Source organism: Protomyctophum parallelum, assembly GCF_964188405.1.
Source record: "Protomyctophum parallelum genome assembly, chromosome: 2".
NCBI lineage: Eukaryota > Metazoa > Chordata > Actinopteri > Myctophiformes > Myctophidae > Protomyctophum > Protomyctophum parallelum.
Window position 1 is genome coordinate 12,770,149 of NC_139699.1, and position 26,296 is coordinate 12,796,444.

Consider the following 26,296-nt stretch of genomic DNA (forward strand, 5'->3'; position numbering starts at 1 on the left):
GTGTGTGTGTCCGTGTGTGTGTGTGTGTGTGTGTCCGTGAGCAGCTAATCTCGGCCACCGTTAACCCGGTCGATGCCAAATTTTGCACACACACTCCCTGGAAGCCAACGATGAACCTCTGCCCCAAACTTTCCAGAACGGCCTGTTATAGCGCCACCAGGAGGCCGCTTTGTGCAAAACAAGTTTTTGCACAGTACACCTACAGATTTTGTCCAAACATCACGCAAATTGGTACACAGTCTCTCTAGAGCCATTCAACAAAACCGGTCTTTCAGATTTCTCACACTCCATCCTGATTGGTTAAGATTGGCTTCCAAATTTCACAGGAGTGCTCAGTTTCAAACAAAATGCTGCAAATCATGAACACATCGCGTGATTTCCGTGAAATTGTGCACCCACATTCCCACTAGGCCGAGGACAAAATGCCACATGAACAATTTCAACTCAACCTCAAGGTGGCGCTATAACTGGCCGAAAAGTGTTTTTACCTCTAACTGCACGGATCTGTGGATAACCTGGTGGAGACCTGTGCCCAGAAGGGCACTTTTTCTAGTTTAATTTGTTTTTTTTTGTTAATCTTTTTAATTATTTGTTATTATATGTTTTTAACGTGCCTTGATTTGTGTGTGTGTTTAAACAGAGTGTTGGAGTGCCACGGTTTGCCAATCGTCAACGGCCAATGTGACCCTTATGCTGCTGTCTCCCTCTTAGGACCTTCCAGGTGACCGACCACACACACACACACACACACACACACACACACACACACACACACACACACACACACACACACACACACACACACACACACACACACACACACACACACACACACACACACACACACAAAGGCTAACAGGCTAAACTAATTGGCATACATTTTGACCACGGCCGGCCTGAAAACGTTGGGTCGGGTCGTATGTCCTCCTCTCTAGAGTCTAGATCACCGGTTCTCAAAGAGCGGTTTTGAATATTTTTGCAACACAAATCTTGTGTTGTTATTATTAAAACATGGCACAAAACATATGCATATTAATTTGGGGGTCCTTGACATGAAACACTGCTCTATATGTACCTGTACTACAGTATATCCTTGCACAGTGTTTGGAGATCGGACTTGCAAAGGAGCACATACTGCTAGATTGTACTTCCCACAGATAACCTGTGAGCCTTAAAGGAGCACACTGCTATATACTGTACTTCCCACAGATAACCTGTGAGCCTTATTGGTACACATTGGAAATAATATTCACAAAAGCCTGAGGTATTAGCCTTATTCACACGGCTGCCATCTTGCCAGCAAGGTGATACCTATTACTTAGGTGACACTTCCAATAGAGAGCCCATTCATCCAAACAGAAAAGTCCTCTCTAATTATATTTAACAACGTCAAAATCACCAACATTTCAGCTGTAGGGAGAGCTTGAATTATCCTCTTTCAATCTGTAAAGTTTTTGTTTAATAAAAATCCACCGTAGACATTTTAGGAGCTACTTCCCGTCAAGAAATTCCTTGCAGATGATTATCAAAGGATGGAAGCACTCGTTATCAGTAAAGCAACCTCCTTCTGCCTCCTGCATTATGTGCACATTCTAAACAGGTGGTACGCAGGGCCGTTGGGTGATAGTCAACGAGCGCTTCCAAACTCCAGCACTTAGAAAAAAAACATCCGCAAGGAATTTCTTGACAGGGAGTAGCTCAAAAAATGTCTACGGTGGATTTTTATGAAACAAACACTTCACAGATTGAAAGAGGATAATTCAAGCTTTCCCTACAGCTGCAATGTTGGTGATTTTGACGTTGTTTAAAGCGCAAATAACATGCATTTTAAAACTGCTTTTAATTTTTAATAATCATATTGTCTATGTCCCTCAAAGTTATTTCTAATGGTTTGAGCCTCAATCACCACTCTGATATAACCAGGCCTTGTCAATTCTTTCTGGACTTTGAAAGCAGTTTTAGCTGCAGTACCACAATGTCCTGAGGTGGAGAGGGTGCTGATATGCAGATTATTTAATATTTGAGTCATTATAATACTGATGCTAGATAAAACCAGGCTTGTTTCCATTCCATGCCAGCTTGGAAAATCAACAATGGTGGACATTGTAAACAAAGTGGAAATGCAAATTTGCAACTGAAGACTGAAGAAAAGGAGGAATTATACAAAGTAGGGTGACATTGATGACATCACGATGAGACCAAAATCAGTCAAGCTGTTTCTGAGAGCAATTTCCATTAAAACACCCATATGATATGAAAGCCTGATTGTTCAAAATTGGTTATTTGTGGGGATAGAAAACACACATTGGAGCCCCAAAAACACAAAAGAAATTGAAAAAGTTGAATTTTATGTTATAGGTCCTTTAATATAGTGTCACCTAGGTATCGCCTTGCTGGCAAGATGGCAGTGTGAATATCATCAATAGGTATATCTCCAATACATTCAGCATCACCTCTGTGTACAAAAAGCATCTCTGAAATCCAAGAAAACCTGGAGGATTCATCTGTGAAATCGTCTAATTCCATTTCAACTGACACGCACGCACGTGCACAGATGTGCACGCACACACCACATGCATTTATTCAACCAGCTAATGTTTACAAGTGCTGTATTTATTCAGGCTAGTGACAAAACATGGCACGTTAAAAACAAATAATAATTGAACAATTGTATTAGCATGTTCTTTTCCCAGCAGACCTGTAACGAACAGGAACCTCACAATTCTTCCTTGCTTTCTAGTGTACATCTGCTACTGAATGAACATGGTTGCATTAATTAAACAATCACTCGCCCTACAGTATATCTATGCTTGACGTCTTGACCTTTCTGCCTCCCTCAGGTCAGAAGCCAAGAAGACCAAGGTAAAAAGGAAAACCAACAATCCACAGTTTGAGGAGGTTTTCTACTTTGAGGTGAGTCTTGTGTGAAATTGTGTGAAGATTAACCTCATTAACTGGCATAAAAACCAAAAGGGGTTCCCGTCCGTCAAAAATAGTTGTCCCCTTCAGTAGGGACTGGTGACGTCAGACAGGAAGAGCATAATTATGTTTCTGTATTTCAGGAATGTGTACAGTATGTGTACAGTATTTTGTTTATTTTGTGTGTGTGCCAGATCTTTTTCAGGCATTTTGTGCAAAATGTCTCTTAGAAGCATACAAAGACATATAGTACACACCCCACGTATACAAATACGTCTCTGTCTCTCTCTCTCTCTCTCTCTCTCTCTCACTCTCACACACACGCCTTGACACGCACATACACATTGCCCCTGTTAACCCTCGCACATCGGTGGTGTAGGCCTAACACTCTGCCCTTCCCCCCCCACCCCTGGCCTGTCCTCTGTACCCCCCCACCCCTTGCCTGTCCTCTGTACCCCCCCCCCCACCCCTTGCCTGTCCTCTGTACCCCCCCCACCCCTTGCCTGTCCTCTGTACCCCCCCCCCCCCCCCCCCTGGCCTGTCTGTACCACCACAAGACAGCAGCACAAGAAAGAGTATGATTGATTCAGACCAACCACCAAACAATCTGCTCCATTGATTTCAGTCTGACAAGAGAAGACCCTCTCATCTACTCCACACACACCACATAAACTCTATACTACATCATAAAAAGACTCTGCATCGCATGGTGGTGGCCCTATACAGCTCCTCTCCCTCTCTGACACAAACATACAGTAGATGCATAACCACGCGCGTGCGCACGGATGCACTCAATCCATGGCTCATCTATCATGCTTCTGTCATGGGGCAGTGGGTTTTTGGGAGAAATGACTTCCATTGTTCTGCTGAGCCTCTGTGGAGCCATATTGTGATCTCTCTTTAGTTGTACAACAGAAATGGAAGTGACTGAGCCAGGTAGTGAGCAACAGAATGAGTCAACAGACACATGATGGTTTAACCCATTCTGACCTGAGATCAGATTCTAAAAATGATTCGATTTTTCAAAAATAGCAGACCTACAAGCTCGTAGTGCGCCACTCGGTGGCACGCTATGAGCTTGTAGATCTGCTATTTTTCAATAGCTAAAGCATAACATAATGCTAACACCAAAAGGGGTTCCCGCCCAAAATGGGTCAATGTCTTACTGCCAAAATAGGATAATATAACCCACATCCTCCGGTCTTGGTGCTGAGCCAAACTGTTAAATACAAACCCAAACTCCACACCATTATAATATGTTTAAGATACTTGAGAAAGACCTGTATATACTGGTCGAAACGTTGTATGTCCTGCCTGCTGTGTTCGTGAATGAAAGCAACCTGAAGCATTACAAAGTGAGTTTCTTACTGCACCATGAGCTACAAGCAAGTGTTGAAGGGAAATCAAACCCTGTAGCCTAGGCACAAACATATCTATAATACTATAAGCTTCAAGGCAAGCAAGTAGCTGTAATAGTCATTATCTCCATCACAAACCCAATAAAGTACAACATATGTGACTAAATTTGAATGAGGGACTGCCATTGGATTTTTTTGAATTTTCGTTTTTGAAAGCAGGGAATCATAGCTTCAAATTGACATATTGTTGGTTGTTCAGTTTGGCCCATCAGTTTAGGAGATATGGCTTGTAGAGTAATGTCTTGCAGAAAACAGCGAGTTGAGAAAACAGGATTGAAAGGTTCACTTCTGTGGTCTCTTAACATTACACCTAGCTACATGTTTGCACATTTATTTCATATTTACATGTCGATTTCAGCTCTGACACTTATTTCAGACATGCTCTAGTATGTGAGGAGTCTGCCTGTGCTATTAACTCATTTTTTTTTTTTTAATTTTTTCTCCTCTGGTGAAAAGCTGTAGTTTGCGCGATGGCAGTCTCTCAGTCAAATCTGGTCACATATGCATTCATGAATGTAACTGAACTCACTTCAGTGACTCCAGAGCAGATAGTGCTCTCAGCTGGTTGCTACTGCTGCTGCTGTCAAACAGAGACTGAGGGAACAGGCAGCATTATATACCAGTCAGGCCACCAATGAGTTGAGTGAGGACAGCAGTGATTGGTGATTGGCAATGAGGGGGGTGGATCTAGATCAGCGGTTCCCAACGTGGGGTCCGCGGACCCCTAGGGGTACGCGACGCATAGCCAGGGGGTACCCAAGCCCCCTAAAAAAAAAAAAAAAAAAAAAAAAAATGAAATGTCCAGTACCTCCCCAAGTGCCACCCCAGTGTCTTCCCTGCAGTGTCTGCCCAGTGCCTCCCCAGTGTCTGCCCAGTGGCTCCCCAATGTCTCCCCAGTGGCTGCAGTTTCTCCCCAGTGCCTCCCCAGTGCCTTCCCAGTGCCTCCTGCAGTGTCCCCTCAGTGCTTCCCCAGTGCCTCCCCAGTGCCTCCCCAGTGTCCCCCTGAGTGCCTCCCCAGTGTCCCCCCAGTGTCCCCCTGAGTGCCTCCCCAGTGTCTCCCCAGTGTCTCCCCAGTGCCTCCCCAGTGTCTCCCCAGTGCCTCCCCAGTGTCTCCCCAGTGTCTCCCCAGTGTCCCCTCAGTGCCTCCCCAGTGTCCCCCTGAGTGCCTCCCCATGCTCCCCAGTGTCCCCCTGAGTGCCTCCCCATGCTCCCCAGTGTCTCCCCAGTGCCTCCCCAGTGTCTCCCCAGTGTCTCCCCAGTGCCTTCCCAGTGCCTCCCCAGTGTCCCCCTGAGTGCCTCCCCAGTGACCAGCCGAGTGCCTCCCCAGTGCCTACCCAGTGTCCCCCTGAGTGCCTCCCCATGCTCCCCAGTGTCTCCCCAGTGCCTCCCCAGTGCCTTCCCAGTGCCTCCCCAGTGTCCCCTCAGTGCCTTCCTAGTGCCTCCCCAGTGTCCCCTCAGTGCCTTCCCAGTGCCTCCCCAGTGTCCACTCAGTGCCTCCCCAGTGTCCCCCTGAGTGCCTCCCCAGTGTCCCCCCCGAGTGCCTCCCCAGTGCCTCCCTGAGTGCCTCCCGAGTGTCTCCCCAGTGTCTCCCCAGTGCCTCCCCAGTGCCTGCCCAGTGTCCCCCCAGTGTCTCCAATAGCAATACAAGAGCAATAATACAAATCAATCTTAATTTATTAATCTTATTCATTAATTATTGAATCAAATTAATTAATTAATCAAAATGTTCGACGCAAGAAGGCCCCCCTGCGGCCTGCGCCCAGCACCATGCCAAAGCTTTTTCCTGCAGGAAACACTGCTTGTGGTTGTAAATATATTGTTATCTGTGTTGCGAGGATGAGGGGGTACCTGGAAAAATATCTACCGCAAAAGGGGTACCTGGTCCAAAAAAGGTTGGGAACCCCTGATCTAGATGACTCTTTTCTACACTAGGCTCTGCTTTTGTAGGTTTTTTCCTCCATTCCAAAAACGAAAACAGGGTAAAACATGGCAGGCTGCATAAGACTGATCAATGTATATTACACCGTGCTTTTTGTTCAAAGGTTAAAGCACTATATTCTGATAGTAATCATTGTTATACCTGTCTGTCCAGCTCTTTTAAAGGACCACCTCAGACATTTTCAACTTCTTTATATAATTGGTCCTCACTGGGATGGTTTTTGTCTACTCGGTCTGTGCTGCCGGTGACATCATTGATGGGGAATCCAGGCAGGCTTTCTTCTCCTTGAAAGTTAACATGCTATAATGGAGGCAAAATGGGTTAATAAACTGTAGCAATAAGTATAAGATTTAATTATATCTCCAGACAGTGGAAGGAACACAAGCTTTCTGAAGCTCATTAAAGAGATTAGAAAGTGAAATCCATGATTTCCTTTGACTGTGTAATTTGGAATGTTATGTATGACTGAAAAATAGTTTGACTATAAAGATACATTCATGTAATCGTTTTACTACAGTTATTAAATTGGGAGGATTGCTACTTCCAAGCGACCACATCTGCTCTGCTCTCCAGCCCTGTGTCCGAACATGCATTTCTTGAGTAAAGATTGTCACAAGCTAAAGAATAAGCACCGCTCTGTCTGTGTGTATAATCAAAGTAGAATGGACTTATAATGAGCCAAGACGGCACATTTCAGAAGCAGACCATTATTCACACAATTTCATTTCCTTAAAGACCGTTTCATATCATGTCTTGGATTGTGACCAATTTTCTTTTTTTAAATAAAACTAGTCTGCAGTCCTACGGAAAAATAGCATCAGCAGCAGGATTTGAACCCAGGAGGTATGGATTGGGAGTCGAATGACTTAACGAGGCACGTTAGCGAGCTGGCTACCAGATTGTGATTTTCTATCTGTGTTATAATGTGAGAATGCCCCGCGGCCCACGGGCACCGTACAACTTCCTACTACTAGCGGGTCTTTACGCAACCGGGCCGTCGTCTTAAATCACGCGTCCGCCGTTCGGGCACCCTAGACTGCAATTACAGCGGGTCGCGGGTTCCGATCCCGACGACCTTTGCTGCACGTCACTCTCCATCTCTCTCCCCATTTCCTGTCAGTCTACTACTGTCCTATCAACAAAGGCATAAAAGACACAGAAAATAAAATGCAATAAAAGTTAATGTTAACAAATGTTAACAAAATAGCAGACAAGCTCACAAACTGTCACAATGCAATTGACTATTTTGTGCTATTCATCGTACAACAACATACTATAGAGCTAAGACTCATACATGTAGTCTTAAATACTGTTTATGCTCATTGTTCTATGCTCTTTATGTGTTTCTGTGTGTAGGTGAATGGGTTAAATACCGTTTATGCTCATTGTTCTATGCTCTTTATGTGTTTCTGTGTGTAGGTGACGCGGCCGTTAAGTTACACCAAGCGTCAGTTTGATGTTGAAGAAGAGGATGTTGACAAACTGGCTTTGAGGTTTGCACATTTTATGGTGACTTCATTATAACGTTCCAACTAACTAGATTCAGTTCTAAAAAGAGCTGTATTATAGCTGTATAATAAGTTGTATTATTGTAGCTTTTACAGAAGGGGGGGGCGGGGATAACTAATAACTTTTACTTAGTACCAAGTAATAAGTAATGTCATATTACATTTTGAAGGAGTAATAATTCAAGTGTAATGTAACATTTGTTGAGACTGGTATAGTCCTTTCACAGACCTAGAAAATGTAAAGAATGGGACAGGGTGGATTTGGTTCCATTTCTACACTGGGTTAAAAGAAGACATTTGACTGTGTTGTTTCCATTTCCAACTAAAGCCCTGTCTGTCCTCTGTGTGGTCTGTGTGTGCAGGGTGGACCTGTGGAATGCCAGCAACCTGAAGTTCGGAGACGAGTTCCTGGGTGGGGTTCGCGTTCCTCTCAAGGTCCTGGGCCAAGCAGGGGTCCATGACGCATGGTGAGAAGGACATGACTCATCCCACCGACCCCCATGTCTCCCACTCACAGACACAGTGCCAGAAATGGTGCCATCTTATACTGTGTAGTGTTAGTGAGGAGTAATTATATGAAGATATAAAATGGAAGATATAAAATGGGTAAAGTGGTCCTTTAGCTTTTGATTGATTGATTGATTGAAATATTTATTAACAGTTTGCAGAATTACAGTACATTTCCAGCACAACTCAATACAAAGACTGTTAACAGTGAGTGGACGACCCAATAAAGCATTACACTTGTTTACAAGAGGGTCCACCATGTTCAAATCATCAAAACATTTATAGACGTCCGTAGGTGCCCTTTGAGCCGTCCGTAGGTGCCCTTTGAGACGTCCGTAGGTGCCCTTTGAGCCGTCCGTAGGTGCCCTTTGAGACCTCCATAGGTGCCCTTTAAGAGGTTTTACTGTCTCTCCCCACAGGTACTATCTCCTGCCGCGGGAGAATGGAGGGAAGACGGTGAAGGTGGAGGAGCTGGGCTCGCTGCGCCTCAACATTGTTTACACAGAGGACCACGTGTTCCCCTCCGAACACTACACCCCCCTCCGCGAGCTGCTGCTGCACTCTGCTAACGTAGAGGTGTGTGTGTGTGATCTGTCCGTCCACGAGAGCACACGCTTGTCTGTGTGTGTGTGTGTGTGTGTGTGTGTGTGTGTGCGCCTGCATGTGTAAATCTCCATTACATATCGTCGCAGTCAAAGCCGTTACGTGGAAAACAATTCCATTGGTTTATGATTTAGTCACAACTTGCTCCTGTTAAAGCTTTTCGTTGGTTAAATATTTATAAAACCCACAGACAGCTATTTCAACCTGACATCTCTATTTTGGGCATGTCGTTATATTTTTCAATGATTTGCTAAATTAGCTCAAATATCCGACCTACAAGCTCACAATTGGGCTGTTTTGTAAAACAGCTATTTTAGCTAGTTTTTGCATGACACTGTCATACGATTATAGAATTAGTGCATTTAATATAATAAACAATCTTTCAAAGATTGGATATACAAGGTTTCAGTGTCATGCAGGACCTCACTGTTGAACCTGTTGCAACATGGTGGCCTTACACTGTGAAACAACGTACACGGTACACATACAATATATTTATACAGATACGTACATTTCCGTGTCTCTGCTCTGCGCAGCCAGTATCAGCGTCTACGGCGCACATCCTGGGAGAGGTGTGTCGAGAGAAGCAGGAGGCGGCCATTCCTTTAGTCCGTCTGTTTCTCCACTACGGCAAGATTGTGCCTTTCCTCAGCGCCATTGCTCACGCCGAAGTCAACCGCACGCAGTGAGTGTCTTCCTGTTACTGTCCCGATGTGGTTCTGGAGATGTAGGACTGTAGGACTGTAGGTGCAGAACGAACCAGGCACAGGCAGAAGAGTGAATATTCCAGTGGTTTTAATTCGCAAAACTCACACAGTGAAAACACTTGGAAACAACTACGAAATAACAAGGACTTCGAATAACTAGGAAAACACAAGAAAATAACCACGTCACTTATGACGACGAACTGACAAGGAACTGAAAACACTGGGGCAAATATATAGACAAGACTAAATACACACAGGTGAACTGAAACACATAATCAACACTGGGATAGGCTAACAGGCAACAGAACACAGGTGGCTAGGGTTACACTAATACAGGGAGGTGAGACAAGGCAGGTGACAGCAAACAGGGCAGACAGGAAACACTGAACACTATTACAAAATAAGGTACAGAACACAAATACAAGTAATAAGTCCCAAAACACAGACAAAGTCCAAAGGCAGAGGAGCGTACCGTGACAGTTACTGCATTGTCTGTAATTAATGCCAGGTACTATTTACCCCTAGCCAATATGATAGCAATGTACCAAACAAGCATCGCTACATATTCAACGGACACGTTATTATAAACCATTATAAATATTAAACATATTATTATAATGGTGTCAAGTTTGGGTTTGCTGTGTCTGTGTAACAGGCTGGTTATTAAACTATCCTAGAATCACCAGAGCTTACATCCTACATAGAATACTAACACCCTATGTTGTTGTTGTTCACTTTCAATATGAAATGAATCTCCAATAGTTGTGCATAAAACATGGTTTGGTCCATATTACTGTGCAATTCTAAAGAGCGTAACCTGTCTCTCTCGCAAAGGGATCCCAACACCATTTTCCGAGGGAATTCTTTGACGTCCAAATGCATTGATGAGACCATGAAGCTAGCGGGCATGCACTACCTGCAAGTCACGCTCAAACCAATCATAGACGAGGTATGTTAACGGGTACTTTACTCCTGTGTCTTAAGGCTAAGTCAGACCACTGCAAATTCTTCTCCTCAACGTTCCGACACTTAAATGTATGCTCCGATGTGTGCCGGTGGTCTGTGGCAAAATAGCTGACCTACAAGCTCACAATGTGCCGCTTTGTGAGCTTGTAGGTTGGCTATTTCCGTTGCGTGCCACTGTTAAATCTGGCTTTAAACTGTTTTGTCTCATTGCAAATCTTTGGTCTGAAGTCTCTGAAGTCTGCTTTAATCACTGTACTGTAATTCTCCATATTATGACACGTTTCTCTTAATGTTTACAGATATGTACGGATCACAAACCCTGTGAGATTGACCCTGTTAAACTCAAAGAGTCTGAGAACTTGGAGACCAATAGGGTGAGAGAGAGAGAGAGAGAGTGAAAGAGAGTGGGTGTGGGTGTGTTTGTGTGGGTGCCAAAAGGTCCCACAAGTATATAGTAGAATTTGAGAAATAGTAATTGTGAGGACCATTTTACTGGTCCTCAAAAGATAAATGGTAGTTTTATGGTTAAAAAAAGATCTATAGAGTTAGGCATAGCATTAAGGTAAAAGGTCCTTACACTTACACTTAGACATTTAGAGGTTAGGTTTAGGGGTTGTGGTTGTATGATTTAGTTATTTATGCCTGTGTGTTATTTTTGGCTTGATGGTTAGGGTTAAAAATGACACACAAAGAATTGACGTCCTAGAACGTTGATGTCCTCACAAGTATAGTAATACAAACGGTATGTTGTGTGTGTGTGTGTGTGTGTGTGTGTGTGTGTGTGTGTGTGTGTGTGTGCGACTGTGCATGCTTAGCTTGCGTGCGTTGCGTGCGTGCGTGCGTCTGCCAAACTTGACAAATCTGACCTGGTTTCAACTCTGCAGGAAAACCTGCGGCAGTATGTGGATCGCATCTTCAATGACATCACCACATCTGGTGTTCGCTGCCCCACGGTCATGTGTGACATCTTCTTCTCTCTGAGAGAGTCTGCCGCTACGCGTTTCCAAGGTACATAAATAAAAGGCTTTATGTGACTTTATGGTGTAATTAGGGGAGAAAGAGTAAAGGACAGGACAGGATACAGAGAAGAAAGGACAGGATGCCAAGGGATACTTTTCTCATTAGTTCTGTGTCAAGTCTAAACTCTATGGTGGTTTTATGTGACGCTGCTGCCTCCTCATGGCCATCACGAAGCACTACAGCCACAACTGAAAAAACGTGCAGAGATTGGAAGATGCCACAGTCAATGTTATCTTGTAGTACCCAAACATAATTAACATGTAGGAAGTAACAATTAAAAACATTAAACATAATTAACATGTAGGAAGTAACAATTAAAAACATTAAACATAATAATAAAAAACCGATGTATTTAGACATTTTGGGAAATAATGACATGAAAACCACCAAACGTTTTTACAGTATGTTCTGAAACTGAACCGAAACCGACGTAAGGATGAGAAATACATACATATATATTATATTGTACCTGTACTGACCTGTACTGTATTGTACTGTACTGTACTGTACTCTATTTCCACCATATGGATATATTACATACTCACAAAATACCATTTGAGCTACCAGTCTTTAATCACCAAGCCCTGATGTCGTTATTCATTCATTCAGCCACTCACTGCAGCTGACAGGAGAGAACAGGCAACAGAAACACACACACACACACACACACACACACACACACACACACACACACACACACCACTACAGCCACATATAACATATAGGTACCGCAACAGTTTTTTTTAAAGCAGGTGATATGTTGCGTAACTCTGTATTCCTCTTATGCCCTCCAGTGGACCAAGACGTGCGCTACACGGCGGTGAGCAGCTTTATCTTCCTGCGTTTCTTCGCCCCGGCCATCCTGTCCCCCAACCTGTTCCAGCTGAGGCCACACCATCCAGTGAGTTGTATGAGTGAGTTGTATGAGGCCACACCATCCAGTGAGTTGTATGAGTGAGTTGTATGAGGCCACACCATCCAGTGAGTTGTATGAGTGAGTTGTATGAGGCCACACCATCCAGTGAGTTGTATGAGTGAGTTGTATGAGGCCACACCATCCAGTGAGTTGGATGCACTTCACTCACTTCAGCTTCATCCACTTCAAATCATTTGTTGTAGATCAGATCAGTGGTTCCTTCTTACATCTGGCCATGCTGAGACCCCACATGTGCGTGCACGCATGTGCCCACACACACACGCACACTAGGGCATTCACTTCTAGTCATTTTTACTAGTTGACTAGTAAAAACCTATAATTACGCTTGCTTGCTTGTGCTATTTCCTAAAACGTTTTGAAAACTTTATACAATTTTGTTTGTGATATGTGATATTTGTGGGCCCAGGACCTCGTGTTGTACATAGGTGCTAAAAGTAATTATGCTAACAAAATGCTGTTTGTTTTATTGATTTTAATAAATATTAATTCCTCTGAGAGTGAGAAGCAACCTCGCCCTGATCTGCCTGGGTGACGAGTGCTGGTGAAGGGGCAGATCAACATATGGAATTAACTATGTACTAACCATATATGGAGTGTGTCTTGAGTGTACAGGGTTTGATGAGGTCAGATGAACATATGGAATGTCAGAACAGGTCAGCTCCATATATGGAGATCTAAGGGTGGCAGCGGGGGGGGGGGGGGGGCAGTGTCTTGAGTGTACAGTGTACATGACATATGGAGCGTGTGATGTCACGAGGCGTGATGGACTGACAACCATATATGGAGATCTAAGGGTCTCCGTGATGTCACGTTTGGTGTCACGACTCACGAGGCGTGACGGTGCGACCATATATGGAGGCGTGACTATATCTGGGGAAGGGCCCCTGTCGATGTTGTCTACGTCGCGACTACATATATGCCCATATATGGAGATCCCTGATGATATCGCGAGGCATGACCATATATGGTCATATACGGGAAATGCACGTTTTCATAGTAGAATAATAGTATAGTGACAAAGCTTTTTGTCTTTTCCAGGATCCTTCCACCTCACGGACCCTTACCCTCATCTCCAAGACCATCCAGACCCTAGGAAGTCTGGCCAAGTCTAAATCTGTGAGTCTCTCTGATTAAAACCCACACTTTTATTTGTTTTAGTAGTAGTGAAAATGACCAGTTTCCACTTTCTCTCTCTTCCCTATAGGCCAATTTCAAAGAATCTTACATGGCTGCATTTTATGATTACTTCAATGAGCAGAAATATGCAGACGCTGTGAAGAATGTGAGTGCTCCGTTTCCATCCCATATGCACCAGTTTGTTTGTATGAGAACATATAACAGGATGTCTATATGTATGTAATGTATATGTACGCTACCAATGAAAGTTAAGAAGAGCATGGAAGTTTTGTTGTAGTTGAAAATCCATGCGTGTAAAAAGCACATGAGGCAGAACATGACAGATTAATATGGGTTTAAACCAGGGGGGCAGTCAGACAGATATTGTGTGAAGCCACTAAGGAAATCGGGATTTCCTGAAAGTTCATATAATGGCCTGTTGTGGCGCTGTCATTGGACCCAGAAAAACCCATAGCCCCATAGAAGTCCATGTATTTGGGCCCAACTTCACCTAGACTGTATTACCTTAATAAACATGGTCATGAATACTTTCTGCTTCCAGTCACTAGTTTAAAGTCTCATTTCTAATGTCATAATATTCTTTTTGGAAAATTATGGTCCCATTTATAAAAAAATGACCATAAAGTCGCGCATGTTCTGAGGGGCGTGGCTACCATTACAGTCTATGAACGGGATCCCCCACCCACTCGAGTCAAAATAAAAACCAACAGAGAAGAAGGGGGGAAGTCCCGCTTCGTTGTCTGGGCCAGCCAATGGCCAGCTGGGCTAAAACGGATCTAGAAAGATGGCGACTTACAATACAAGGACTGACAGGCTTAATTTTACGTTCATGTTAGACCCCGGGAATGCTTTGTCCATATTTTTTACAGTCTATGGTTTAAACCCATTCTGGACGGGAACCCCTTTTGGTGTTTTAACTAAGCATTATGTTATACTTTAGCTATTTGTAGAGAGAAGACTTCCGCACACCCGGCAGGCAATTTGGAGCAGGTGCGATGATGACAGAGAGTATACAATGTGAAAGAAGGGACATCCGCACACTGCCACTTGCTGGTTCAGAGCAATTTTATTGAGCAACGTTTCGGTCTTGCGACCTTCCTCACCCTGAGGAATGTCGCAAGACCGAAACGTTGCTCAATAAAATTGAGCAACACATTGTATACTTTAGCTATTGAAAAATAGCAGATCTACAAGCTCATAGCTTGTAGGTCTGCTATTCTTTTATCGTAAAAAATGCGGCACAAATCTTTGAATATATATTCAAAGAGCGAACGTTTATTTTTTTATTTTGACGCCAGGCCTAAATGGGTTTAACCATAGCAATGGCCTGGGTTCCCCGGGTGGTTCAAGATGTCATGGTCAGATATTTGAAGTCATTTATTTTTCTCCACAGTTCCTTGACCTGATCTCCTCCTCTGGGAAGTGGGACCAGAAGAGCATTGAAACGCCCATCATGCTGAAGGAGGGGTAGGGGAAAGAAATAACTCTCTTCCCAAGCAGGACATTACAATGTTTTATTATACGTTGAGCATGTGTGTTTTTATACATTCAGATTAACATTGGAGGGCCAACTGAAAAATCTTTATGGAATTACAATTTAGGCATTTATCAGACGCTCTTAATCCAGAGTGATTTACAGTAAGCAAACATGGTAACACGTCAATACATAAACAATAGTCATCAAGAATCATAAGTAAGCTAAGAACCAGGTGACTATAACTATTATCTAGCTTCCCAAACTGTGGTGCGTGCACCCCCTGTGGTGCGCGAGCGCCTTCTAGGGGGTGCGCGACATGAAAAGGTTAATGGTGGTGCTACGGTTTTATTGTAAATATATTAACATATGCCAATATATGGCAAGTATATGCAGAATATAGCCTATGCTGCATATGCCATATTCAGGTTCATATATGTGCATATAATATAATGTATTATATAAAAATTGTATAAGCTATATATATGTCCTATATATACACATATGTGTATATATAGGAAATATATATAGCTTATACAATTTTTATTTCCATGGCCATTTAGGTATTTTTGAAAAATCGTGAACGTGTGGCGCAAATCTTTGAAAATATATTCTTTCAGAGCGAATGTTTTTAGCTCAAATCTGTGCTTCTGGAAGGTCCCTGGAACTACATATTATTTCAGATGGGGGTCGGTGGCCAATTACATATAATTTTTGGGATCGTTGACATGAAATATTGAGCACCACTGACAGAAACATGTAGGTATTTCAGAAAACTGTCAGAATTCAGAAGACATTTTTTAAATTTCTTTAAATGGGTAAATTCAACTCTGAAAGTGTACACCTTGTGGGTCCATTTTGACACTCAGAGTGAGTCAAAATGTCGCGGTGGTAAGTTAGCGTTAGCCCTGTCTACCTCCTCCTGCCTCACTTCGTCCTCATCCCTCTTCTGTTTCTGCTGCTGCGGCACAGGAGTGTTAAACTCACTATAAAGAGGGTTGATGGGAAGGGTTCGAAAAGCACAAAGGGCAGGTAAGAGGCTTCACTGTATAGAGACTTTACCCCCTGTGATGCTCTCCATAGACCGCTGTCATAGAGACTTTACCCCCTGTGATGCTCTCCATAGACCTGTATAGAGACTTTACCCCCTGTGATGCTCTCCATAGACTGCTGTCATCCGTTAGAGACTTTACCCCCTGTGTAGCTCTGGTCCATAGCCTTCTACTGCTTCGATTCTGCCCTGCAGTAAGGCTAAGGGATTTTGTTTCCACCGGGAAAGAAATACTTTTAGTTACTCCGCTGCACCCTCTACCGATATTGCCCAGAGAACTGCCTCATAGAGAATATTTTTCCAAAATCCCTTTTTGGCCAAAAAGTACCGTTTATACGTGTGGTGGGGGGCTCAGAGTGCGTCCACTAAGGAAAGTAGTCTTTCTATTGACACAACCCGTCTTTGGATTGGTGAGTAGGTCAAACGTTCGTGAGATTTCCACAAAAGAGGAGAGGCTGGTCAGATTTCGATTTGAGATTTAAAACTGAAAGTCCCATAGCCTTACTGCAGGGCAGAATCGAAGGCTATGGACCAGAGCTACCCCCTGTGATGCTCTCCATAGACAGCTCCATAGAGCCAACAATTCCTTCTCCCAACAACAACATGCACTTATAGCTGCACTTTACTTTATACCTGGCTTGTTACGGTTATTATTATACCAGTGTCAGTGTGCCGTTCATATTGTAGCCACAACATGAATCACATTGCAATTTTCCGTCTCAAATGACTGTTAACAGTATAAAGTAAAGTGTAAACGTAGTTAGTTTTGCTTATACAGTACATCAGAAGCACTGTTCATCCAAACAGTCCTTTTCCCTGTCCTCCTTGCACTGGCAGATATGCTTGGTATATTATTATATGGACAGTGGCAGATATGCTTGGTATGGACAGTGGCAGATATGCTTGGTATATTATTATATATTATTATGGACAGTGGCAGATATGCTTGTTATGGACAGTGGCCGATATGCTTGGTATGGACGGTAGCAGATATGCTTGGTATGGACAGTGGCAGAAAGTTGGTTACAGTGCAAACACCTCTGGGATGTCATTAGCCGCCTGCATTCTGACCATTGATATCATTGACCCAGACGGTGACCGTATACATTTAGTCTCACAGTCATATTGGTCTGTCCTGAACCACTTGCCCCGTTTTTAGACTGCCACCTGCTGGTGGGATGTGAATTACAATCCTATTCCTTTGCATTCCTTGCCACCTCGAGCCTGTACTTCCTGTGCGTGGTAAAAATAAGAATAAAACACTTTGTGTTTTCTGTACCTCTGGAATTATTTGAACGCTTTGAAGTGTTGGTGGGAGTCACAGACTGATAGAGTTGTAGAGATGATTTGATGAAGCTATTGGCATGTATATGGAATGGTTGTATGATTAGCCCATTTTGGGCGGGAACCCCTTTTGGTGTTAGCATTATGTTATGCTTTAGCTATTGAAAAATAGTAGATCTACAAGCTTGTACGTCTGCTATTTTTGAAAAAATCGATTTAGAAGACATTTGTAGAATCGTTCCCAGGTCAAAATGGGTTAAAGCAACATGGAAGTAATGAATGTTAGAGAGTAAAGATTTATGAAACTAAGCAGGTTTTTATTTTCTCCACTTACGCTGTCTTCTTTTTTTATGCATTGCCCCACCCCCAAACGTTCCTCAGATTTATGATAAAGAGAGCACAGGGGAGAAACCGCTTTGGTATGAAGAACTTCAAGAAGAGGTGGTTCCGTCTCACCAACCATGAGTTTACCTACCACAAAACCAAAGGTAACGCCAAAGGTTTGTTAGGATCTTCTTACAGTTACGTTTCCTCATCTGTTCGTGTCTAGACCGACAACCTACTGTACCTAGCCTGACCATAAACCGCAAGCACGGGAGAAGCAGCATGTCGACCGCATGTCGACCATGGTCGACATGCGGTCGACCTCATGTCTGCATGTCGGTCCGTTGGTGTTTCTAATCTGCGTGTGCATCCCATATACAGTATGTTTCACGAGGAGTGGGCGAAAGAGAAACTGTGTGTGTGTGGGTGTGTGTGTGAGAGAGAGAGAGAGAGAGAGAGAGAGAGAGAGAGAGAGAGAGAGACATAAGGATGTTTGGTCAGTCATTTATTCAGTCTGTACAAAGTGTACCTCCAGAACGCACATGTGTTTGAGATTACGTTTCTGTAACAGGAAATCAGGTTTAGCTGCAACAGAACGAGCTCACACTGAAACACACTACAACAATGCATGAATGCCAGCACACACACACACACACACACACACACACACACACACAGATCCTTGAGTCACGTTGACAAATATATTCGTTACATGCATCTCCTTTTCCCTTCATGATTCTGTTTCAGATCTCACATTCTATCTTTGCTTGTCATTCCCCACAACCCCCAATCCTGGCTGATGTATTCTTCCCTCTTATCTCCAGGAGAGGGCGCTCTCTGCAGTATCCCCATAGAGAACATTCTGGCTGTGGAGAGGCTAGAAGAGGAATCCTTCAAGATGAAAAATGTAACGACCTTTAAGTTTAAACAGATCTCACCAGATATTTGGCATGATTTGAATGTGCCTATTGACTCCTAGTCTCCTATTGGGCATGGGGACTGCACTTAACCCATTTAGGCCTGACGTCGAAATAAATAAAAAAGTCTTCTGAAAGAATATATATTCAAAGATTTGTGCCGCATTTTCACGATAAAAAAAAAATAGCAGACCTACAAGCTATGAGCTTGTAGATCTGCTATTTTTTCCAATAGCTAAAGTATAACATAATGCTTAGTTAAAACACCTAAAGGAGTTCCCGCCAAGAATGGGTTAAGACCATAGACTGTAAAAAATATGGACAAAGCGTTCCCCAGGTTTAACATGGACGTAAAATGAAGCCTGTTATTCCTGCACTGTAAGTCGCCATCTATCTAGATCCGTTTGGTACCAGCTGGCCATTGGCTGGCTCCGTTTGGGTCCAGCTGGCCATTGGCTGCCCAGACAACGAGGCGGGACTTCCCCCCTTCTTCTCCGTTGGTTTTTATTTTGACTCGAGTGGGAGGAGTAGACTCTTGAGTGGGAGGGGAATCCCGATCATAGACGGTAACGGTAGCCACGCCCCTCAGAACATACGCGACTTTATGGTCATTATTTTAATTAATGGGACCATAATTTTCCAAAAAGAATATTATGACATTAGAAATGAGACTTTAAACTAGTGACTGGAAGAAGAAAGTATTCATGACCATGTTTATTAAGGTAATACAGTCTAGGTGAAGTTGGGCCAAAATACATGGGCCTCTATGGAGCTATGGGGCTTTTTGGGTCCAGTCCAGCACCACAACAGGCCATTATATGAACTACCGATTTCAAATGAGGCTTCACGAAATATCTGGCTGACTGCCCCCCTGGTTAAGACTCACTTTTTCGACTTGGGCTTTTAATCATAGCCATGCTTACTTTTAATCTGATCACATATTGTTTGTTTGATGGCATTGCTTTTGTTGTATCGTTTCATCCTTTGACCTGTGCGCAGCAGCACTTTTAAGTGTGCTATATAAATAAAGTCTGATTTGATCTGATCTCCCACCAGATGTTCCAGGTGATCCAGCCAGAGAGAGCGTTGTACATCCAGGCCAACAACTGCGTCGAAGCCCGCGACTGGATCGACATCCTGACCAAGGTCAGCCAGTGCAACAGGAAGCGCCTGAGCACGTACCACCCTTCAGCCTACCTCAACGGCCACTGGCTCTGCTGCAAGCTGTCAGCGGACACGGCCCCCGGCTGTACGCCCTGCACCGGGTGAGTACACTGCCCCCGGCTGTACGCCCTGCACCGGGTGAGTACACTGCCCCCTGCTGTACGCCCTGCACCGGGTGAGTCAGGGGTTTACAGCCGTTTTCAAAATTATATCAATAATAGTGGACAAAGCAGATCGACAAACGTGTTGTGTCGCACCACCACACAACGAGCTGTGAGCTTGTGCATCTGCTATTTTCACTATATAGAGAGTATGCGCGTGACATCATCATCAAACCCGGAAATTATGCAGGAATGCCTACAGAGTGGCAAAAAACTACTTTCTGGCCTTGATAGCCCATATATCCAAACAGAAAAAGTCCTATCTGATTGCATTAAACAACGTTAAACAATGTTAAACTCACTTTGCATGTTGCAAAGTGGTTAGTTCATAATAAAGTAGTGAAAAGTACGAGATTTGCCTTTGAAATGTAATGGAGTCAAAGTAATGAGTATCCAAAAATATAGTATACAGATACTTACAAATGTACAGTACTCAATGTACTTAGTTGTCCACCATTGGTGAGATAAGTAAGTAAGTAGCCTTGCCGAGCCATGAGGCCCATAGGGGCAGGAGCCTATCTCCTGTTTCTGTAGCGTGAGGCAGCTTGATGTACAAGTACACCCCCTGGACATGACGCTAGTATGTCGCAGTGACTTACCCCCAATGCAACCCTTGATGCTGAGTGTCAAGCAGGGAGGCACTGGGTCCCATTTTTACAGTCTTTGGTATGACCCGGCCGGGGACCGAACCCCGACCTCCCAGTCTCAGGGCGGACACTCTAACCACAAGGCCACTGTGGTTAGATAATAAACTCTAAATGGTCCTCTAATAATGACTAATTGATACTCTGTGGTATGATGAAGCAGAATGATTGTACTGTGTTCCTGTGTGCGTCCAGTGGTCTCTGTGGTAATGATTGTACTGTGTTCCTGTGTGCGTCCAGTGGTCTCTGTGGTAATGATTGTACTGTGTTCCTGTGGTCCTGTGTGTGTCCAGTGGTCTCTGTGGTAATGATTGTACTGTGTTCCTGTGTGCGTCCAGTGGTCTCTGTGGTAATGATTGTACTGTGTTCCTGTGGTCCTGTGTGCGTCCAGTGGTCTCTGTGGTAATGATTGTACTGTGTTCCTGTGGTCCTGTGTGCGTCCAGTGGTCTCTGTGGTAATGATTGTACTGTGTTCCTGTGGTCCTGTGTGTGTCCAGTGGTCTCTGTGGTAATGATTGTACTGTGTTCCTGTGGTCCTGTGTGTGTCCAGTGGTCTCTGTGGTAATGATTGTACTGTGTTCCTGTGGTCCTGTGTGTGTCCAGTGGTCTCTGTGGTAATGATTGTACTGTGTTCCTGTGGTCCTGTGTGTGTCCAGTGGTCTCTGTGGTAATGATTGTACTGTGTTCCTGTGTGCGTCCAGTGGTCTCTGTGGTAATGATTGTACTGTGTTCCTGTGGTCCTGTGTGCGTCCAGTGGTCTCTGTGGTAATGATTGTACTGTGTTCCTGTGGTCCTGTGTGCGTCCAGTGGTCTCTGTGGTAATGATTGTACTGTGTTCCTGTGGTCCTGTGTGCGTCCAGTGGTCTCTGTGGTAATGATTGTACTGTGTTCCTGTGGTCCTGTGTGCGTCCAGTGGTCTCTGTGGTAATGATTGTACTGTGTTCCTGTGGTCCTGTGTGTGTCCAGTGGTCTCTGTGGTAATGATTGTACTGTGTTCCTGTGTTCCTGTGTGCGTCCAGTGGTCTCCCAGCCAACATTCAGCTGGACGTGGATGGAGACAGGGAGACGGAGAGGATCTATTCGCTGTTCAGCACCTATATGACCAAATTGGTCAAGATGCAAGGTCAGACATTGACGTGACACAAAGTGTGCGCGGGTGCATGTTTGTGAGCAAGCATGTATTGTAAATGATTTGCGTGTGTGTGTGTAGCACTTGCCCTAGCCTAGCCCCTTAGAAGCTAAGGGGCTAGGCTAGGGCAAGTAGCCCTAATGGTTAGACGTGTGACAACAACGACGCAAGTGACTTAGTGACTTAGTGTTACTTTCTGTCAAATCAGGCGGCACACCTGGACATATCAAACGGCACACTAAAGTGCCGCAGCACACAGGTTGGGAATCACTGCCTTAGATAGCACTTTATGTAGACTTAGATAAGATTTTAGACAGACTTATAGCTCGTTACGTAGACAGCACTAGAATTGCATTTTATGTAGTCATAGCACTTTATAGTACACATGTATTATTAATATATAATATAGTATAGTATGGATCACACTGTTCTGTGTGTCTGCAGAGGCCTGTGGCAGTAAGTCAGTGTATGACGGGCCCGAGCAAGAGGAGTATTCCAGCTTTGTCATCGACGATCCCCAGGAGACCTACAAAACCCTGAAGCTGGTCGTTTCAGCCGTGCAGACCTTGGAGCAGCAGCACACCAAGTACAAGCGGGACAAGTTTAAGAAGACAAAGATCGGCAGCCAGTATGTGTCCTACTATGTGTCCTACTGTGTCCTACTATGTGTCCAACTGTGTGTCCTACTGTGTTTTAGGCATTTTCCACATCAGTAAATGTGTAACTGCACAATCACATCTTTGACTCAGGATTTTGCTGTGTAGACAACGTCAAATCAAACAAACAAAACAAATCAATGACTTTTTCTGGGAAATTGCAACAGAGAAAATGAACTACATAAACACTAGGGTCCCCCTAGAGCTGAGGACTGTACTTGGTCCCCTTCCTTTTCCCCCATACCAAATCTATTCGCTGAAAATAGCCGATCTACAAGCTCACAACGCGAGTTATGAGCTTTCAATTCTGCTGTTTGCAATGAATGCTTGCCTATTTTCACCAAATGTTGGCCTATTATGACATGCCCAGTATTAGCACAATAGGGTGGTTAAACTGTTCCTCTGACTAGGGGCGCAACAGTTAACCCATTTCGACCGAGACCGATTCTACAAAATGTCTTCTAAATCATGACAATTTTTGGAAAAACCTATGTTTCTATGTCAGTCGTTCTCAAACACTTTCATGTCAAGGTCCCCCAAGATTATATGTAATTGGCCGCCGACCCCCATCTGAAAATATGTTGTTCCAGGGACCCCCCCAGAAGCAAAGATTTGAGTTAAAATGTTCGCTCTGAAAGAATACATTCAAAGATTTGCAACACATTCTCATGATTTTTTTAAAATAGCAGACCTACTGTACAAACTCCTACAACCAGCAATGTCCGTGCGTACCTATGTATCCATTGGTCATGACCACGAGTTTGACGAGTATATGACTTATTAGTACCAGTAGGGGGCGCCAGAAGCAAAGAGGGATAGTGCATGCTCTGTTGCCTGCTAATGAGGGAAGAGAGAGAGAGAGAGGTGGGGGGAGAATTGCACCACTCAGTTCACACGGGTGTGTTTTTTGTTTTCAGGGAGCATCCAATCGGAGACAAGAGTTTTCAGAGCTACATACGGCAGCAGTCTGAGAGTTCCACCTACTCCATCTAGCCCTCATGGCTCCATAACGCCGTTGCCACGGCGCCCAGAACCAGAACCAGCAGACATGACTTCCCAAGGTGCATCGCTCCAGGCGTGGCTACACGGACCTCATCAACGGGACCCACACAGCTGTGGGGGGAAGGAAAATACTACAATGAAGACAAAGATCACACCAAGCACGCATTTGGTCCCCTTTCTATGATGTGTGAGAAGAAGAGAACAAAAGGTTTTCACTGGACATCTCTTGGCAGTGACCACCACGCACTTTAATGTCCTCCAAGACGTTGGATGAACAAGCCTCTCGCACAGCACATTGGTGAAAGAAACGCTTATTTTATCACTTTGTCGTTTTTATTTTTATGATTCAATGGTATTATTGGTTGATGAAATGTTCCTTTTTATTTCAAGTCTCACAGACCAAAATCTAGATGAAAAAGTGTGTGTGTGTGTGTGTGTGTGTGTGTGTGCGTGCGTGCGGCGTGCGCACACGTTTTTTTGTGGTCCCCCACCTCCTCAGGAAGGTCGTAAGAGACGAGGGCACAAGAAGGGATCATTGGGACCAACGTTAGCCCACATAGCAGCTATAGATATTATTCATCGTTCTCATTCGCAGCCCTAGAGCTGCAACAAGTTTTTCAGCAAGAAGTCACTTAATTTCAAAGTATGAATTATCCCTAACAGACGTTTAGCTTTTTGATGCAGAGCCTTGTTCTACTGTGTTACCCTGGTTAAATACTACAAAGCTCAGCTAACCTCCAATACATAAAGAGGGATGGTTATTAGCTTTACTTACACATCACATCCACATCTTTGCATTTTAATTTGTGTAAGTGAACCAGACAGTCATTGTTTTCCCTGTCGGCTGGTAGGCTACATGCTTTGTGAGTCAAACTACCCTGCACTGTAAATATCCTGTGTGTTAGTTTAACTCTGGTACTGTACACATGTATGGACCCCTAATGGTCCTTGTTATTACATGTGTGCCTACTGTATCTCTGAGTTTCAAATCCATACATTAACACTGAGGATTTTACTGTGCGAGGTCTTTGGCCCGAGTGGTTTAAAACCTAGGCTATTTGTATGCATTTCTCTGAACTACTGTATGTCCCACAGTGATTTTTATTGGCCACCCCAGCATCTATTGAAGGTACAAGATTGATTGTTAACCAATTGCATGTTTCTGTTGTTCTGATTTGAACGCTGAATCAGCACATGTAAAGTATGGGTCAATGATGTTCGCTAAAACAATAACTTCAGCAATGAATCGGTGACAAAAGCCACAGATAAACAACTAGTTTTTTACTCCTAAATTCATTATGGGTTCCATTATGTACAGTTTGTTTCCCATGGTTACAGGGTCCCAATCAGTGCCAGGCATCACTTTTCTAGATTTCTCTTTTTGGAACAAATTATACTCATTGTTGTTTTTATATCTCAAAAATCTACTGTTTTTGAAAAAGGATCGGCGATGGTTCCAAATGTACATCCATTTCTTTCTCTTTTATGTTGTACAAGCTATAGGGAATCTTCTCAATATACAAACTGTGTTTTCTATATTGTCATACAAGGATACAAATCAAATGAAATATTTTGTGTCTGTAAGGTATGCTGTGCTGGTGTATTGTGTGCACACACGCACGTTTGTGTGTATCCGTGTGCCTGTGTAATAGTATGTGTGTATTTCTCCATGTGCATGAGTGTGTGAGACAGACTTTGAAGGGTTAAATTGCCAATTTTAATTAATTTAGTGTTACAGAAAAGGCAGGAAGTGTTGTCAAAAACACTGCATATTGTTATGCAATAGTGTAGCAGGACATTATAGTGGACCAACCTCTATTCTTCCCTGATGTCTAATTCTTCCTCTTGTATATTAGTCACATTGTTCCATTTGAAGGAACCCCTGCCAATAATCTTTGTTCTCCTAAACCATTGTATGTTTATTGCATTTGTTTCCATTGCTGATTCATGAAGAGATCAATGTTGCTTTTTGACCTGAGCTTTTTGTAGGAAGAGTGTTTGGGGTCACTAACTTTTACTCTGGGTTGTAAAACTAAAGCACTGCATGTGTTTGTTTTGTTTTTTTTGCCAAGACTGAGAAGATATATAGCCTAGGTTAAATATAAATCAGTAAATAATTCTGTTACATATCCTAAAGTTCTTTATCATATTTATTGTTGTCCAATATTGTTTCTTTGAAAAAAATCTGTTCATTTTAATTTAATAGGCCAATAACAGTTTAACTCCACTACCCTGAAACGCACATGAAGTGTGACTTATGCAATAATGGTTGTTCAGCATGCAATAATATTAAAAGCCCCATGAAGAGTTGGTCAAACACACCAATCAAATTATTATAAAGCTGCTGACTTTTGCAGTGAAACTCCTCTTAAGGAAAAAGCATCTTAGCTATAAAGGGAGAACAGTGTATTTTGTATAAATATTTTTAAAAGTATTAAAATAAGCCTGTTAAATGTGTACATAAAAAGAGTTGATGATGAATGGTGCAAATGTGATGTTTTTTTTCTGAATAACTAAATGAAGGCAATATTAATGCACATTTCGTCTTTGTCTTTTTTTTTACCTGAATAGACATCTAAAACTAGAGCTATTTAACACTTTTTGCTTGATTGATTGATTTATTAACAGTTTGCAGAATTACAGTACATTTCAAGTACAACTCAATACAACAACTGTTACAGGGCCCACCATTTTCAATTCATCAAAACAATTAGAGACGGTACGAATATACATAACACAACTTATTTTAATAACACAATAAAATCACTTACTGGTTGTACTGCAGCTTTAAAAGTTTGAACGTCCCAAAAAGCCTTCGGTGTTGTTCCA

The 26,296-nt window shown here is 43.3% G+C and overlaps 1 protein-coding gene across 2 annotated transcripts in view; it reads left to right on the forward strand.

Annotated features, from left to right (window-relative positions):
* Window positions 1-25,998, forward strand: part of rasa3 (RAS p21 protein activator 3) — a 58,948-nt gene extending 32,950 nt beyond the window's left edge. The window contains exons 6-24 of one of the 2 annotated variants that reach the window (XM_083759756.1): window positions 641-721; window positions 2,841-2,913; window positions 7,696-7,769; window positions 8,147-8,251; window positions 8,711-8,867; window positions 9,431-9,579; window positions 10,436-10,550; window positions 10,867-10,941; window positions 11,452-11,575; window positions 12,382-12,488; window positions 13,563-13,640; window positions 13,729-13,806; window positions 15,055-15,128; window positions 17,852-17,970; window positions 18,619-18,701; window positions 19,768-19,976; window positions 21,700-21,803; window positions 22,254-22,437; window positions 23,383-25,998. In XM_083759756.1, the coding sequence (XP_083615882.1) occupies window positions 641-721; window positions 2,841-2,913; window positions 7,696-7,769; window positions 8,147-8,251; window positions 8,711-8,867; window positions 9,431-9,579; window positions 10,436-10,550; window positions 10,867-10,941; window positions 11,452-11,575; window positions 12,382-12,488; window positions 13,563-13,640; window positions 13,729-13,806; window positions 15,055-15,128; window positions 17,852-17,970; window positions 18,619-18,701; window positions 19,768-19,976; window positions 21,700-21,803; window positions 22,254-22,437; window positions 23,383-23,458 (2,065 nt within the window). In that variant the 3' untranslated portion in view covers window positions 23,459-25,998. The remainder of the gene's footprint in view (window positions 1-640; window positions 722-2,840; window positions 2,914-7,695; window positions 7,770-8,146; window positions 8,252-8,710; window positions 8,868-9,430; window positions 9,580-10,435; window positions 10,551-10,866; window positions 10,942-11,451; window positions 11,576-12,381; window positions 12,489-13,562; window positions 13,641-13,728; window positions 13,807-15,054; window positions 15,129-17,851; window positions 17,971-18,618; window positions 18,702-19,767; window positions 19,977-21,699; window positions 21,804-22,253; window positions 22,438-23,382) is intronic. The other variant, XM_083759757.1, reaches the window with a different exon arrangement.
* Window positions 25,999-26,296: the final 298 nt, after the last annotated feature.